The sequence below is a fragment of the Kwoniella newhampshirensis genome, chromosome 4 (genome assembly GCF_039105145.1).
Source record: "Kwoniella newhampshirensis strain CBS 13917 chromosome 4, whole genome shotgun sequence".
In the NCBI taxonomy this organism is placed as follows: Eukaryota; Fungi; Basidiomycota; class Tremellomycetes; order Tremellales; family Cryptococcaceae; genus Kwoniella; species Kwoniella newhampshirensis.
This window is the reverse complement of record NC_089958.1, coordinates 1,104,359-1,120,331: the sequence shown is the minus strand read 5'-3', so window position 1 is coordinate 1,120,331 and position 15,973 is coordinate 1,104,359. Positions and strand designations below refer to the sequence as shown.

The window sequence follows — 15,973 nt, the reverse complement described above, 5'->3', positions numbered from 1 at the left end:
CTCTCATGATCTCCTCCTCCGAAAACTCCCTAGCCCAACCGCCAACCGAGCTTAGACACGTCTGCAGCCTCTTTCTACGCTGTAGATGTCACAGCTATCGGAAGAACGACCCCTCATCCTATCTACTATATCTTCATGATCCCCTCCTCTGTCCTTTTCTTTTCTCTCACTTTCGAGTGAGTGGGAAGGGAGGCAGAAGCAGGATTGGAGTATGGTTCGATTTGCGATCCCGTTTACCGCATGTTGGTGAAGATGATGAGATATCATTGTATTGCTTCTTGGGTTGTAGCTACTGTAGTTGATACATTGCCCTGATATGCATCGCTATCTCTTCCTGTCACAAGTGTGAGATATAGCGTATCTCTTCGTGCTTATAACTGCAAAGTATGTCCAAGGTCCAACTGCTCAAAAGAATACGATCCGACCTGCTTGTCGTACTTTGCACTCGATCGTACGTCCAGAAGATCAACACCTCATCCCCGAGTCCCCCTCGTTGATCCCGATCCTCCTCCTCCGCCCGCTGCTGATGAGGCAGAACTCTTCTTTCTCAATCCATAATGGCCATTGAACGCTATCCGAATAGCCAGGAATCTGACATCCAAATCCGTATGACTGCCGGCCATATGACAGATCGATACGACCCTATCTTGGAAATTGATGGAACAAGTTCGGATCCGGGATCGGATCTGTTGGAGTTGTTCGTACGATCTTGAAGGGTCGTCAGTCGTCTGAGGTGTGTATAAGCCCTGTGGACGAGACACAAGGTCAGTCGAATCAGCATGCCACTTTGCAAAGGGAGATGTTTGTGTACTGCGTCAATCGACCGGAGGGATGGGCCGCGAAAGTTGACCGAGTAGGAATGATCACCACTCACCCTTTCTGCATCTCGTTCTCGGTCCAATCTCGTCGCTTCAGCCAACGACCAGCCATAGAGATCGTCCTAAGCATTGGGTATCAGCTCGTACGGCAATCACAGTGGTACGTCACGGTCGACTCACCGTGGCATCTCTGAATTGCAGAATGAAAGCAAGCGCATCTCTTACAGCGTCCAACAGTACCTCCTACGTAGCAGTGACGTTAGCTGCTGCTTCCAGTCACGCTTTCCAAAAAGCAGCTTGCCCGTCCCATCTAAATCACGACATCCGCTCCGCTCGGCTATCCAAAAAAGAATTCTCCAGGTTTTCGAATGTGAACCCAACTCACCTCTTTGTCCCTCTTCGTGCTCAAGAGTAACACCTTCCTCACGACTCTATCGAGATACTCCCGATGGGCGGAGATCAGGCTATCCAGATCCCCTTCCCTCTTCTCCGTGAAGTCGACGAATGCAGCCCAGGAGCATTCGATGACTTCCAGTTGGCAGAATGCCTGGAGTTGACGGAGGAAGTGGACCATCTCTGCTTGGACTATACGACAGTGATGCCAGTCGTTACTGAGGCCTGATGCAGGGTGGGGTGTGCGATCAGCACGATGCGGGTCGGCTCTCGGTGCAGGCGAAGCGTGCGGGCTTCACATCAAGAAAATGGTCACGATCTCCATAGACAGCCAGCTCACCTGGTATCCGCTCGTATATTCTTGACCCGCTCGTCACCCTCATCCACCCTTGCGACAAAGCCACTTCGACCCTCTTCAATCTCCAGAGATGGTTGAACAGCTTGTCGTATTCTGTCATCGCCCTTGCGTCCAACACTGCATTCAGCGGGGCTTCCACCTTGTACTCCAAGGCAAAACAGTCCCAGCCTGTTTCTCCATGCGAATATTCCAGTATACGAGCGTCCAACCGGCGGAGGATATCAGGGGAATCATATTGGGCGTTGGAGCCTCGAATGGCCGATTCAAGATCGGATGTGAGGTGATGGCGATAAAGACTGATAGCAGGTTTCGAGAGTCGAGGACTGCGGTTTCACAGACCGAAGTCAGTTTCGTTCACCTTGACAACGATATCCTCAACCCACGCTAAAGCCTCCATCAGAAGCTCGGTGAAGTCGCCAGCACCAAGCATGAGATACGACTTGAGTGCGCGCAGATGATCGAGCAGCACGAATTTGTCGAAGAAGATCTCCAGGAGCCTTTGACTAGCGATGGAATAGGCATCATCGATTGATCGCTCGAGTCCTGCTAAGTCGCTGTACTTGAGAGCTACGTCACAGCGCAGGTCAGCCAACATCGCTTCTAACATTGCAAACTGTACGACTTACCTCGTCCTGCGTTGGCGAGCTTCGCCTGTGTTTCAATCCAGTCGCTATCTCGACAACTATATCTTATGAAGTTGAGACTTCGGCCGGTCGAGAAGATCTAGCCCGTTGTTAGCCCTTTGACCATATTCCCATGTCGTTTCCGACTCACCTTCTTTCCAAAGTCTTCGCTTACAAAACCAGGTACCATTCCTTTGACAAAGACATATTTCTTCTCCCACACCTTGTGCGCTTCCTCCTGACCGCCTGCTGCATCTATCCCTCCCTCAAAGCCTATATCACCGGCTGGTGAAGCTTGTCCATCACGTAATGACGAATTCTCAGGATTGAGTTGCACGAAGAACTCTTGGAAGGGGTCGTGAAGCTCGCCAGAGAAGATCCACCGTTGCAAAGTGGCAAAGAAGGGCTTGGAGACCTGCGAAACAGTCAGAGCTATGATGCGTGACATGGAAGGAACGCACATCTTCTAAGATCTGATCTGTGAAGTTCCGTATAAGAGGATCACCATGGCGTGTATGTGAATGTATTTTCGATACCAAAGCACCTCCATGAGCGACTGAAAGCGACACACAGATCATTAGCAGGGATTCTCTAGTCCGGAAGACCTCACTCACCCTTCGCCTCGTCCACCACAATGGCCATTTGCCGCAATTTTGATCTCATCTCTACTGTCCATAATCCCAATCGCATTAGGGTCAAACCGGCTCCTTCGGCGGGTTTATCCTCGGCGGCAGGTGCAGTAAGATTCATTTGTGATTCCAGGACTGCGAGCAGTCGATGATACTCTGACAATTCGTGATGCAAGAAATGACACAGACTCTGCGAACGAACAAGGCTTCAGCAGCTGTCCTCTCTTCTCTGTGCTGAGGCAGCTGACCTGCTCTGTCATCCCTCCCTTCCCTTCGCTGGCCTGTCTGGCATTGATGAAATTGGTTATTCTTCTATACAGCATGCCCATCTCAGACAATTGCATCAATATCGTTCTTGTTGGCTGAGAGATATATCCATCCTGCGAAGATCTCTTTTCAGCCGGGTCAAATCAACCGGTAAGAAACTTAAAAGCTCACCTTCGCTTCATCCGCTACTATCTCGATACCCACAACATCTCCTTCATCTCCCATACTCTCGACACCGGTGGCAGCCCCATCTTTACCTAACGGGAAACCGGCGCCTTCTCCCGCTCTTCCCTTTTCAGTCATATAAGGATTTTGCTCTTTCGGCGGTGCAAGTGCAAATCGGACAAAACGTCCATCGATACCTTGAAGAAGGTAAAGTGTATCTCGTAGAAGCAGATGAGGTGGAAAAGGGGGTTGTGCTGCAAGGCCATCAACACTGACTTGAGAGCTGATGAGACTAGACCACCATGCGCACCTCGAGACGTGCGCCATGCTTTCAGAACATCCGCCTTGCTCTTCCCTTTCCCGCTAAACTCGACGACTGAGAGGTTGTGCATTTGCGACTCCACAAGCGGTTGTCTTGAGGAGCTGGGTTGAGTCGAGGAGAAGGTAGACGGCACAGAAGGGGGCGGCATTGAACGAGCTGCACTTGTTGAGCTGAAAGGACCGGTGGGGCGGGCGGGATTATTGGAAGGGTTCAAGGCAGATAAAGAGAGTAAGAATTGTAGATGCGGTGAGGGGGATGCAAGGAGATGCTATGATTGTTGAAAGGTCAAATGTGCACGTCTAGGCCATGTTCAGCTACTCACTCCACGCTCGAGCTTGCTCCATATCCCACCGAAGCGAAGTGCTCTTTCCGAACCGCTCTCATCGCCCTTTGCACTCTGCATCAACATCCTCTTTGCGGTATCAGGTAGTGTCGCAGATGAGAGCGGGGTCGACGAGAGCAGTCGGCTGAGTCGAATCCCGAGGATATGCGTCAATCTTCCAGCTGAATGGAGTCGACGGGAGACTCACCTCTCCATGATCTCTTCACACCATTCCATCAACTCCTTCACTTTCGCTTTCCGTTCCTTCTCAGCATCATCATCGCCGACCTCAGCTCTACTAACGGGTCTCGAGCTAGCTGCTGATGTCCTTCCTGATCGGGAGTCCAGTCGGCTACTGCGAGGTGGTGCGAGCGAGGGTACGAGGGCATAGACGAGTTGTTCGAGGGGAGGTCGGACCGTTGTCGGTGTCGAGGTGGTTCGAACTCTGTGAGAATGCGATGACATGGATGATTGAGGACGGTTGGACATGTAGGCGTTTGGTACAGGGCGAGAGACGCAATCTTTCAGCCTCCTGCTTGAGGAGGTATCTCTGGTCTTGATCCCAGTCGATGCTCTTGGTTCTGTTCGCAATGACGACGGAAACAAGAGATAACATTATCATTCCCACTCAACCAAATGTTTTCGCTCCGTCCACGCGACGTGACGCGAGAGGAACAGCGGGATCAGAATTGTAAACAAAGATATCCCTCTGTTTTACGTAATTCGGGTGAGATTAGAGGAGGTTACCCGATAAGCGATCATTGCCCAGATATCGGCCCAGCTACATCGTTTCTCACCCATACACACCTAGACATTTGTTGGAACAAGCAACAACACCGACGACGACCAAGACCAAGACGACAAGGAGACATTCTGGAAGAGAAAGGAGGTAGCCACTCGCCCGGTCATTGCATCTCTAATAAGACTTTGGCACCCATCTTGAAACGGCTCGACATTGACTCGCTTCCCCGCTCTCCCTTTATACCTCGCGCCTTGATCCTTCTAACCCTCCTCACTGATTCGTCGAACAGCTCCAAACCAAGACGTGAGTAGTTGAATTCTCCCCTTATTGTACTTGTTACCTTTGCCTCAAATCAGGTATCAGCGAGCACTCATCCTAACCTTGGACACAGCTCGCCGCACCTTGCTTGACTCACAATGTCAGACATCACCACTCCGCCAGTCATCACCTACCTCCGTTCGCTAGACGCCGTTCGTGATCGTTCAACTCAGGTCTACAACCTCGGCACAGAGGGCAAGCTTGACCATTGGACCTTTGACGAGGCCAGGCTGGCAGAAGTGGTCGATTACTGTGGCAAGATCATTGAGGTGAGTCGTGGCGTGTCCGGGTGGTATCATTCTGAAAGCTGATGGTTGGCCGTGTGGTATCAGAGAGATTTCGGTACAGATTATGCCAGGATTCCCCGTAGGCTCACACAGCTGAGGACTCCAATTTCATTGGCTAATCATTGTGGTCACAGCTCACTGTCGTCGAAACCACTTCATCACCCCTTCCTCCAACCGAATCGCGACTCTCCTTGCCAACCCCTCTTTCCCTGACAAGTCCAAGCCCCTCGCTCGAGCAGGAGCGTTGATCGACCTCTATCTCGTTTCCGTGCTTCTCGATGCAGGAGCAGGTCCCGCTTGGTCGTACACCGAGACTGATGAACAAGGTCAGGTCACCTGGCAAGGTGGTAGGAGTGAAGGACTCGCTGTGGCAAGTTATCACATGTTCGTTGAGGGGTTGTTTTCAAGCAACAAAGAGAACAAGTTCCAAGTGGATTGTGAGTGCGATTCGGCGTATTGGATCTCTTGTCGTTGGCTCATGCGCGGACTATCAACCGTGCTACAGCTGTCGGTCTGAAAAACCTCACTCCTGAGCTGCTGGCCAAACACCTCCAGGTTTCCGACTCCAACCCCATGGCGGGTCTTTACGGTCGATGCAATCTGCTCATCAAGCTTGGCGATGCTCTTGCTAGTCGACCCAATCTCTGTTCGACTGGTCGACCTGGCGATCTGCTGAGTATGTCTAGTACCTTTCCACCCCTGACGTCGAGTTATTCCGTCAATCAAATCGACGCTGACCACTTTCGGCTTGCTTTTGATAGCTTACTTTGAGCCACAAATCACCGCGTCCACCCTCCCTCTCTCTCACTTCTGGTCAACGCTTTTCGACCTTCTCCTCCCCATCTGGCCAGCAAGGACCTCTCTCACCTCTCACCCCGACCAGCTCCTCGGTGACGCATGGCCTTGTGCGGCACTTGCCAAATCCCTCGACGCCGCGGGATCAGGAAGGGTCGAAGGAGACGATTTCGTTCCTTTCCACAAGTTGACTCAGTGGCTCTGCTATTCCCTCGTGGAAGCTATCGAGAGTGAAGCAGGCTGGAAAGTGGAAAGAGGAAGAGGTCAGACAGGTCTTCCAGAGGTGAGTTCCACTGTGCTCCCAAAATCAATAGCAAAGCGATCGTGGAGAGGAGATCTGATGTCGTTGTAGTATCGAAATGGAGGTCTTCTGGTCGATTTGGGCGCTTTGACCATCAAACCTGATACCCTCGGTCCCAACGCTTATCCGAACGGTCAAGACAAACCACCAGTACTCGAACCTTCCCATCCAGCAGTGATCGAATGGCGAGCCATGACCGTCATCTCTCTGTAAGTCACCACTCGTTCGTTTTTAGCTCCCTATCAATTCACATCAGTGGGAACGGAGGAGGATAGTACTGAATTCGCCGTGCCCTTCGTACAGTGATAAGATCCACGAGCTGTTATGTATCAAGTTGAATGTCACTCCTGATGTTCTGGGTCTCGCACAAGTGTTGGAGGCAGCGACATGGAAGGGTGGTCGTGAAATCGCAAAAGAGAAGAGAGCAGGTGGTGGTCGTGAGTATCCTCTTGTCATCTTTCGTATCCGCACCAAGCTGACTCTCCAAATCCTTCAAGCTCCTATCGATATCGTTAGCGATGGTACTGTCTTCTAAACGACACATGCGAGATATATCCCTTGCTTCGAGCTGGTTGATGATTGCACACCAGGTCCTTCCCACCTCGTCATTGTTTATAGATGATCATTCATGATATGCACATTCTTACATGCTCTGCATTTCCCCCTATTTCACCCACTCATGTCTAAAGTACAGTCAATACGCCCAACTAATGACCATGCTCATCAACTTCTTCCCTCCTCTCAGGAGCCACTTGGATACTATCGTCTATCCTCAACAGACTCGTCGCTGCCTCCAAAGCAGACTTTAAACTCTTGATCTTGCTAATGGTAGGTTCCAAAACTCCCGCTTGTCGATTATCAATCACTTCCCCGTTCAACAAGTCCAGTCCATAGAACATCAGTCCTCTCTTGGGGTCCGTCAAAGGTGCGTTCTGAGCGGCATTGTGGTATGCTCTGAGCTTGGCAACGAGGTCGGTAGAATCCTTCGCAGCGTTCATAGCCAGCGTTTTGGGGATCGTTAACAGAGCTGAAGCAAATTCGGCAATGGCAAGTTGTTCTCGGGATCCCTGCAGAGTGAAAATTAGCATCAGCACTCTTTTATCTCAAATCAATCTGTTTTGTCCTGCACTCACCAAAGTCGTCGCAAAGTTCTCGAGGTAGATCGACAACGCTGTCTCGACCGCACCACCACCGGGCACGACACTTCCACTCTCCAGCGTTCTCTTGATGATCGACAAAGCATCGTGCAGAGCCCTCTCCATCTCATCAAGCATGTAGTCGTTCGCACCTCTCAGGATGATCGAAGATGAGTTGACGATCTTTGTTCCCTTGACCAAGATCAACTCGTCATCACTGATTCGCTCTTGGACAACCTCGTCGGCGAAACCAAGACTTGATGCCTCGAAGGTTTCCTCGCCCTCGAGATTAGCGAGAGAAGAGATGAGGGTGGCACCAGTCGCTTTGGCGATTCGTCGGAGATCCTCCTTCCTGCATCGTCGGACGGCCATGGCCCCAGCCTCAACAAATTCCTTCAAACACAGGTCGTCGATACCCTTGGTAGTGAGAATGACATTGGCACCGGTCGCGAGGATCTTGCGCACTCGTTCGAGCGTGATCTCTGATTCTCGCGCACGGATAGCCTCGAGCTGTTCAGGATCGTCGATAGTGATGTGGACACCGAGATGCATTCGCTGTTTGGCGAGGTTGATATCGAGACATGCGATCTTGGCATTGGTGACTCGGAGTTTCATAGCTGTGCACACGGGAGATGTCAGTTCCTGCTTTCCTCTACGACCTGAAGATATCGACAGCAGCTTACCGTGAGACGCAACGGTACAGTTCAATGCGTAACCCTTGACCATGAAACTTTCCCGGGCCGATTTTCCATGCGCCTTCAGAACATTGACCGCCTTGACAGGGTACTTCTTCTCGCCCTTGGCGTTGATGGTTTTGACAGCGAGCATGGCGTCGACAGCAAGAGGAGCGAAAAAGTCGTCGTCGCTGTAACCGCATGCTGGTAAGCATTCCGTACACTCGCTTGGGAGGAATCAATCACTCACGCAGCGAGGATTTTAGAGCTCATGGAAGTTTTGGCAACGTTGATCAAAGAGTCCTTGCCGAGCTTGTCGACTTTAGTGGAGAGTTGGTCTGCCATGAATCGACAAGCCTCCTTGCACGCGAGTCTACATCATATGATGGTCAATTCACGTCACAGCGGGATTTCCAGTGTGACCGGACGCCGAGCAGACGAGATGGGGTAGCTCACCTATAACCAGTGATGACGGTCGTGGGGTGGATCTTATTCCTGACCAACTCGTTCGCTCTTCTCAATAATTCTGAGGCGAGAAGCACGACTGAGGTAGTACCATCTCCCACTTCCTTATCTTGTTGTGTAGCGAGAGAAACGAGGATTCGAGCCTATATCACATTGAGTTGTTCAGCTTTGATCGTCATTACAGATGATCCCGTAGCTGCAGAACGTACGGCGGGATGATTAACTTCGAGCAGGGATAGAATGGTCGCTCCGTCGTTGGTGATTGTCACATCTCCGACGTTGTCCACCAGCATCTTGTCGAGACTATAATGGGGAGTATCACTCAGTACTGAGTTCTTAAAGTCGATCAACATGAATTCACCCGACTGGTCCCAAAGACGATTTGAGAATGTTCGAAACCGTCTGACAAGCCATGACTGAAGCGCAATGATGAAGATTTACGTGTCAGTTCTTGGCGGTCTTCTGAATTGACGGACAGACGAAGCGATTTCCTCACTCACCATTCGCATCTCTGACTTCTGCGCCGCTCGTTCTTGAACCTCCCAAAAAGAGGCCCTGGCAAGGGGAATCATTTTCATAATCAGCACCTAATTCGATTCAGAAAGCAACGGTAACCGGTACGATGAGCCAGAAACCAGCTTACAGCTCGAGGATCCCGTTGGTACATTGTCGCTGCCATCGTGAATTGCTTTGAGAGAGGAAATGGAGGGTTAGAGACCAAGTAGAAGATTGAGGAAGGTCGAAGATGAGAGGGAGAGAGAGACTTTTGAGAGAGAGACGCGATTTGGTCCAAAAGTGAGCGTGGCGACGGAATCAATTTCAGTAGTAGCAGCAGCCAAGGGGGAAAAACCTCCACTTTCGGGGGGGGGGGAATAATATTACAGCGACTGGATCGGCGACTAGTTGAGTGGTGTGCACTTTGTTGTCTCTACATGCAATAGTAGCTCTCGCTATCGATTGACATACGCACAATGGGTCGACCGACAGCTCCCCTGAGGACACTACTCTGCACTCTATCTCACACCAATCTTCGTCCCAGTCCCAGCAGCAGATTGCACGCCTTGCCTCGCCCTTTCGTCCAAGCACTCGTCATCCGAACCTATGCCACCCACCGTTCCGCCCCTTCGTCATCATCTTCAGCATCTGGCCCTCAATCTGGATCTCAGGACGCCCAAAGTCGAGCCGAAGCGACATCGGACCTGCTCAATCGACTAGGATCGACAGCTTCCAGAACGGCTGCCGGAGGAGGACAAGACTCGGTAGGACCGTTCCCTCTCGGTGTGGGACCGAGTGGGAGGAGAAAAGTCTGGAAGAGATGGTCAGACTTGGGTCTGGGTGGGAAGTGTGAGTGGCTCTATCCATATATCTGTCTGGCCTGCTTTCAAAGACTGCTCGACTGAGCGTCTGCAATGGAAGGGAGGACAAAGACAGCTTGCTGGACTGGTCCTTCCGATCTGAGCAAGCTTGGGGTCGGACAGCTTTCGATGGCAATCGACTCTCACGCTTCAAAGCTGACCAACCTGACAATTCTTTCGCAGTGGTTCGGACTACCCAACAAACAGGCAATTTGACCGTTATTCTCGTCGGAGGCGCTCTGTTTGTCATCCTCACCGTGGCGTTGACCACTGAGCTGTTTGCGAAGAATTCGCCTTCGGTTTTGTATTCCCAGGCAGTGGATATGATCCGAGCGTCTGATGCTGTGAGTGGGATAATGTGCTTGTTGACTCGCTCCCTCACTTCGAGTCTGTCTACGACCTTCTCCTTGTCACTTTCACCCCAATCGTGATACTTTCTCACAAGCAACGCTACTTGCCATCCCCCATCACTTCCCTTCTGATCCCCATCATCCACTCGTCACTTCCCATTACGCACATCCACATAGTGTATACTGACCTTCCCCCCCCCCTTTTGGGTCGCAGCTCGATCCACATCTTCTCCCTCCCCTCAAATTCACCCACTCTCCCCACTCTTCATCGCCCGTGCGAGGCACTCCTCAGATCCCCCACACATTCATTCAGCACCCTACGTCCGGTCGCGAACACATGTTGCTCACCTTCTGGGTACATGGGCGAGGGAAAGATGAGCCTGAACCGATGGGATGGGTGAAAAGGACTTGGTCAACTATCGAGTCGTACGGAAGAGAGGGGTTGCGATACGCAGGTTTGATCACGAACCATGAAGGGGAAACTTCAGTGAATGGTCCAGGTTCAGGTTCCGAGGAGAGAACGAACGTGGTCGAAGGGAAGATAGATAGTCAAGTGGTTGCGGAACAGTCACAGCGAGCGGACAGTGGTTCAGGCTCAGGTTTGGGAAGATGGTTAGGCGGTCTTACGAGTAGTTTGTCACTGAGGTCGACAGGCGGATCAGCGGATGGGAAGAACAACTTGTCAAATACCAGGGGTCTGCCACCAGCAGGCACCTATAAGATCGGTGAAGTCAGAGCAGAATACGTCAAGGTGCGTATCAGCCTCATCGCTGGAGTCATCTTCATTCTTCTTTCCCAGCAAGCTCTACTGTATTGATTTGGCTAATTTCATTGGTCCTGAATTGCAGAACGCATCCGGACAGTTCACGCTTCTCTCACTCATTGTTGATGTTCCTTCCTCTCGAGCTACGTATCCGGGAAGAGCGATCGTCTTCCAAAGTCCTGAAGCGCAGAACGAGGGTCTGCTGGGCAAGAGGATCAGATAAAAGTGCAACAAGAAGGAAGCAGTATGCATGTTGTATATCATGAAGAAGGGATATGCATTCGTGGATGCCGTGGACCCCAGAGCTCGGTTCTACAGTGTCCGCGGCCCACAGCGTTCGTCAAGTATTATGAATGGAGCCAAGAGTCGTCGAAGGTCAGTACGCACTTGAGTTCATCAAAGTTGATACTGTCTCGACACATCGATCTGTCATCAGGGAAATCCCCAGCATCAGTGAGAGACACCTCGAAAAGGCTGGATTTCTCGATCTCGACTGGATCGTCACAAGAGAGGCAAGTGTGACGATGAGCATCTGGCAAACATCGAAATCTGCTTTCAGAGCTGAACAACGCATCCATGCTACTTGTGCGGTCATGGACTGGTGGACAGGTGAAGATGCGCGGGATCAAAACTGTCCCCAGTCACGCGCGGCGGAAACAACATGAGCGAAAGGCGCATGACGTTTGGATCGACAGACAAAACCGCGTCGGATATGAAATGATCACAGCATTCATTCACAAGGATTCCCACAACGAGGACATTCACCAACGCAACTCAGCTCCCCGCCACGACGACTCCCACCAGGCTGAATCCCATGCGATCACGATGACATGGTGGATGATGCGAGACTATGAAGAGACGAGGATGAGGAATCAAATGGAGCGGAGAGGAGGTGCCGGCCAAGGGATCACTACGACCGCTGTTCGTGAGTCCTACAACTCCAGCTTTGTTCGCTTCATACGACTCAGCTTCTCAGAGAAAGCAGGGCGTGTACGTGAAATATGTGTCAAGAGAGCTGACAGGTGGACGAATATCCAGACCTCACGTCAGTGAGTGGTGTCACTGCATCACACGTATCGAAGAGACAATCTGACCTGTACCGCTCTAGTATCTTCCCGGACCGCCAAGCAGTACGATCACTAAATGGCGTGGAATAAGCGGAGAACCGACGATGTGGGTGCCCCCTTCTCTCCAATGAGTCATCCTATCACGACCAATATCGCTAATGTTGTGCTCAGTGCCGGATCATCCGGCGGTTTCGTCGGACTCATCTCAGTGTGTTCTCTCTCCTCCGTCTCGAGAGCCAGTTTCAAGCTGACCGTATACTCTGTTAGGGGATTGCGGTAGTTGTGATCGTTTCTCTGTTTGCCGGGATATATTTCTGGAATCGATATCGACGTCGGATCGGTCCAAAGTCCGCCAACTCAACACGATCGCATAACCCCCTACCATCATTGTCCTTCTCTCGACCTTCCACCGATCCTTATGCCGGTTCAGGGGCTGAAGACCGTACGCCCAAAGCTTCAAATTTTGGGTTCACGAGACCTGTCTATGCGAGACAGAGAAGTTCAGAATGGGACATGCCAATGTACGGCGATGGGGATAGTCCGCCTACGCAAATCGAGGACAGGGTAGGCGGCAGTTGGGTCGAGGTGGATAAGCCGGATACGCATGGAGAAGCTTCGATACCCCTTCGCACTTCGAGGGCGATCAGTCCCGCATTGTCCTCCATCCCTGCAACTCCTACGAAAGCTCAATCGAAGGGTAAAGGGAAAGAACGACTGCTCTCTCGTCATGATTCCAATTCGTCAATCACGAAAAACCCATTCGATAACCCTTACGACGAATCCCATCTGAGCCCAGTCGCTTATCGTACACATTCCTCACAATCTAGTGTGGATTCAGTAAGAGGCCGGGAAAACGGCGGAGAAGAGCAGGAATATCTGAGAGTGAGAGAAGGTCAAGAAGATGATGGTGCGTCGAGTGGTGGGCAAAGCGACACCTCGAGTAGTATAAGGGTTTCGCGGATCAGGGAAGGGTCAAGGTTCGTTGAGCGGTTCGAAAGTAAGGAGTCATTAGCGTAGTGTGCTTGTCTGCAACAATGGTGATCAGAAGGTCACAGTCGATCTGTAGCAAAGGTGAAGGTGATTGTACGAAGTTTGTTTGTGACATCAAGTGGTACCCCTGATGATTGCTGGCCTTGGCGGTAAGCTGGAGGTAAAAATGATCGAACGGACCTGAGAGCATTCGTCCACTATTCAGATGTAGTCGGACGATAGTAACCGGTCTATGCCTGAACAGTAAGATCGTCGTCGTCAACCAACTTGACCGGGCCCACGATACTGGTTCATTACATTATGACCCACCCCAATATACGTATTCACATTGGCGAATTCGAGACTGCCATCAAGCCATACTCGAGAAGAAACCCCCCGTGCCTGCGCATCATCATCATTGAGATCATCTTGTGGCTTTTAGCTTCAATCTCTCGACGCTAAAGTCAGCATAGAGATGAGGGCTATGCATAGGTATGATATTGAATGACTTCAGTGGCGTCGGGATAGTACCATCATTGAGGTGGGCTGGATGTATGGTATCACCAACGTGGTGATGATGATGATGGTGGACCGTATCGTCCAATGGGGTATATCATTTTCAGCAAGTCATCGACGTGTTGTTGACGCGCCATCGACTGTGAGCAAGACCTCATGTTCCTAATTGATTGTTTTGAATACGGTTCGTACCTCGTTGTGTCATACTACTGCAGACACGCTATCGGAGACCAGAGTGTATCTCGCCGAAGACGGAGATGGGATGACGAAAGATGCTACGGACCGACAGAGGAGTATTTCTGCAGTCGACGTCAGCGCCGCATCGTCCCGCCTCGTCGCGCAACTCTTAGCGCGAGAACGATGGACGGACTTGTGAGACAAGCTTGGTCCAGTACAGGGCTCAGATGGCATATAAGAAGGATCGACGTGATGAGCGACGGTGGCTAACATCTCTTGTCTGCGACTGCGATGATAGAGGTCCCGTTCTCGTCTGCAGTTCTTCTGTACTATCGTATCAACGGGATTGAAACCATTTGAACAGTCAAGCCGTTGGAGGTCGAGGGTCGACGCAAAGATCCCGATAGAGAATGAAAGGCTTGGCGGGGACACCGATCGTCCGCTTGTCAAGCGGGACATCTCATCTCGAGGCGTTGCGGATGCAAATATCAAGCTTCCGGAACAAATCATCCAGCGCTTCATGAAGAGTTTATCAAATCAAAGGCGGCTGGTCGAGCTAAGTAGAAGGAATGCAGCCATACTGGGTATGAAAAAGGAAGATGTGATGTCGAGCGGAGAATCCGGAAGCGATCATGTAGACGCGGACCAGCCAAGATGAGAGAGTCCATCCAACGATCAAAAGCTACTATTATTACTGATGCCATACACATACATACATAAGTGGATCGGCACAGAGCAAACTTTGATCTGCGGTAGATCCATTTTCTGCTCATCTGTCATTCCTTCTCCTCTCATGCCCCTTGTTTTGTGCGCCTCCTCACATGTTCACCGGGAATGACCGTTGGTTGGGTCTCTACGAGACGTGATAGGAATGTGGAATGTTTTTGCACTGGTCTCCGAGCAAGGTTCAGCCTCTTTTTCATCTGAGCATCGAAAGAGAGAGAGGGAAGGGGCGAAGGATGTGATTTGTTTAGGACACATAACGCCTGTTTTACCCTGAGTGACCGTGGAAGTAAGGAATGAAGGAAGGGAAGGAAGGAAAAGGAAGGGAAGGAGAGAGGAAGAGGAAACGAAAAAGAAAAGCAGTCGCGCCGTGGACGTCTCCGAGACACCAGAAAGCAACTTCCAACGTTGAACGACTCCTCGCCTCTATCCTCGATACATGTCACTTTTGCCTGCTCTCTGACTACACAAGGCAGAAGAGACAAGCCAGTTGCTGCTCTCTTACCACATACTCATCACCGCATCCATCCGAGAAGCCGCTGGGTGATCTCAATTACCTGACCACTTCGTCCTTCTTCTGCCCGCCGTCACACACCACACCTTGATTTTCTGTACCCTTGTTCTGTCAACCATTCGAATCGGCGGGGAACATTACACGGGGTGCAGCTCTTCACTTCCATCGGCATTCTCATTGCATTCCACCAGCTCCTCTTCGCGCGGAGGGATAGCGCAGCTCGAGGCGGGCTTCGTTACGAACACCTCCCAGGGTCATTACATACCACCACAGAAAGAAGCTTTCGGATTCCTTTGGCGTTATTATTATCGTACCGGTAGTTGGATCATCTCGCATTCGCTCTCCCAACCAACCCTTCGGTCAAATCTGCTTCTTCCTCTTCACCAACACACCAACATTACGTCTTGGACGACATCTGTAGGTTGGACCACCCGAACAAGTGAGATATACCTTCCAATCTCGGACAACACATCTCCAAATCGTTGGGTACTGTAGTATCTCCTACCACCCACCCAACGGTATCTCCCATTCAACACTCCAGGGAAATCAGCGGTTAGTGGTAAGCTACAATCTCGACCAGCCCCCATTGATCCCTCTACAGCCGAATCCTTCCGTCAATTTCAACGATCAGGTCGTCCATTTCCGATTATCTATCGCTCGTGGAGATAGATCATCTAGACCCCAGCCTCTCGACCTCTTCATCTCTCATCCTCATTCCTCGTCTTCTGGACAACGAAAACCTCGACCTCAACGAAAAACAGACAAGCGCGAGCTCTTGTCTTGTCCTATCAACTACATCACATTCCTTCGCAGCCCAACGTTCATTTTTTCAACTTGCTTTGTCTCACTTCTGCCAGACTCGATCTTAATCCAGCCCCACATCCACTCTCCACCACTCCTCGATACTGAATCAACGTACAAGAG

At 51.0% G+C, this 15,973-nt stretch overlaps 5 protein-coding genes across 5 annotated transcripts; 3 read left to right on the top strand and 2 right to left on the bottom strand.

The window, feature by feature from the left end:
* Window positions 1–473: 473 nt before the first annotated feature.
* On the bottom strand, window positions 474–4,386 carry IAR55_002397 (uncharacterized protein; the record flags this gene model as incomplete). The annotated part of the gene is made up of 15 exons (XM_066945511.1): window positions 474–746; window positions 875–940; window positions 999–1,061; window positions 1,204–1,436; window positions 1,552–1,892; window positions 1,953–2,136; window positions 2,196–2,292; window positions 2,344–2,607; window positions 2,654–2,748; window positions 2,807–3,011; window positions 3,070–3,201; window positions 3,260–3,507; window positions 3,564–3,843; window positions 3,898–4,042; window positions 4,106–4,386. The coding sequence occupies 15 exons, from the start codon at window positions 4,384–4,386 to the stop codon at window positions 474–476; spliced, it is 2,907 nt and encodes a 968-aa protein (XP_066804200.1).
* Window positions 4,387–5,055: 669 nt separating this feature from the next.
* IAR55_002396 (uncharacterized protein) lies at window positions 5,056–6,875 on the top strand (the record flags this gene model as incomplete). The annotated part of the gene is made up of 8 exons (XM_066945510.1): window positions 5,056–5,226; window positions 5,290–5,323; window positions 5,379–5,681; window positions 5,750–5,920; window positions 6,006–6,322; window positions 6,392–6,549; window positions 6,644–6,777; window positions 6,838–6,875. The coding sequence occupies 8 exons, from the start codon at window positions 5,056–5,058 to the stop codon at window positions 6,873–6,875; spliced, it is 1,326 nt and encodes a 441-aa protein (XP_066804199.1).
* A 172-nt stretch (window positions 6,876–7,047) lies between these two features.
* Window positions 7,048–9,294, bottom strand: IAR55_002395 (T-complex protein 1 subunit alpha; the record flags this gene model as incomplete). The annotated part of the gene is made up of 9 exons (XM_066945509.1): window positions 7,048–7,407; window positions 7,474–8,093; window positions 8,160–8,341; window positions 8,401–8,523; window positions 8,607–8,758; window positions 8,825–8,918; window positions 8,977–9,031; window positions 9,116–9,170; window positions 9,259–9,294. The coding sequence occupies 9 exons, from the start codon at window positions 9,292–9,294 to the stop codon at window positions 7,048–7,050; spliced, it is 1,677 nt and encodes a 558-aa protein (XP_066804198.1).
* A 292-nt stretch (window positions 9,295–9,586) lies between these two features.
* IAR55_002394 (uncharacterized protein) lies at window positions 9,587–11,306 on the top strand (the record flags this gene model as incomplete). Its single annotated transcript, XM_066945508.1, has 4 exons — window positions 9,587–9,959; window positions 10,154–10,314; window positions 10,535–11,071; window positions 11,169–11,306. 4 exons carry the CDS (start codon window positions 9,587–9,589, stop codon window positions 11,304–11,306), a joined length of 1,209 nt encoding a protein of 402 aa, XP_066804197.1.
* A 353-nt stretch (window positions 11,307–11,659) lies between these two features.
* IAR55_002393 (uncharacterized protein) lies at window positions 11,660–13,167 on the top strand (the record flags this gene model as incomplete). The annotated part of the gene is made up of 5 exons (XM_066945507.1): window positions 11,660–12,008; window positions 12,122–12,132; window positions 12,192–12,256; window positions 12,322–12,358; window positions 12,418–13,167. The coding sequence occupies 5 exons, from the start codon at window positions 11,660–11,662 to the stop codon at window positions 13,165–13,167; spliced, it is 1,212 nt and encodes a 403-aa protein (XP_066804196.1).
* Window positions 13,168–15,973: the final 2,806 nt, after the last annotated feature.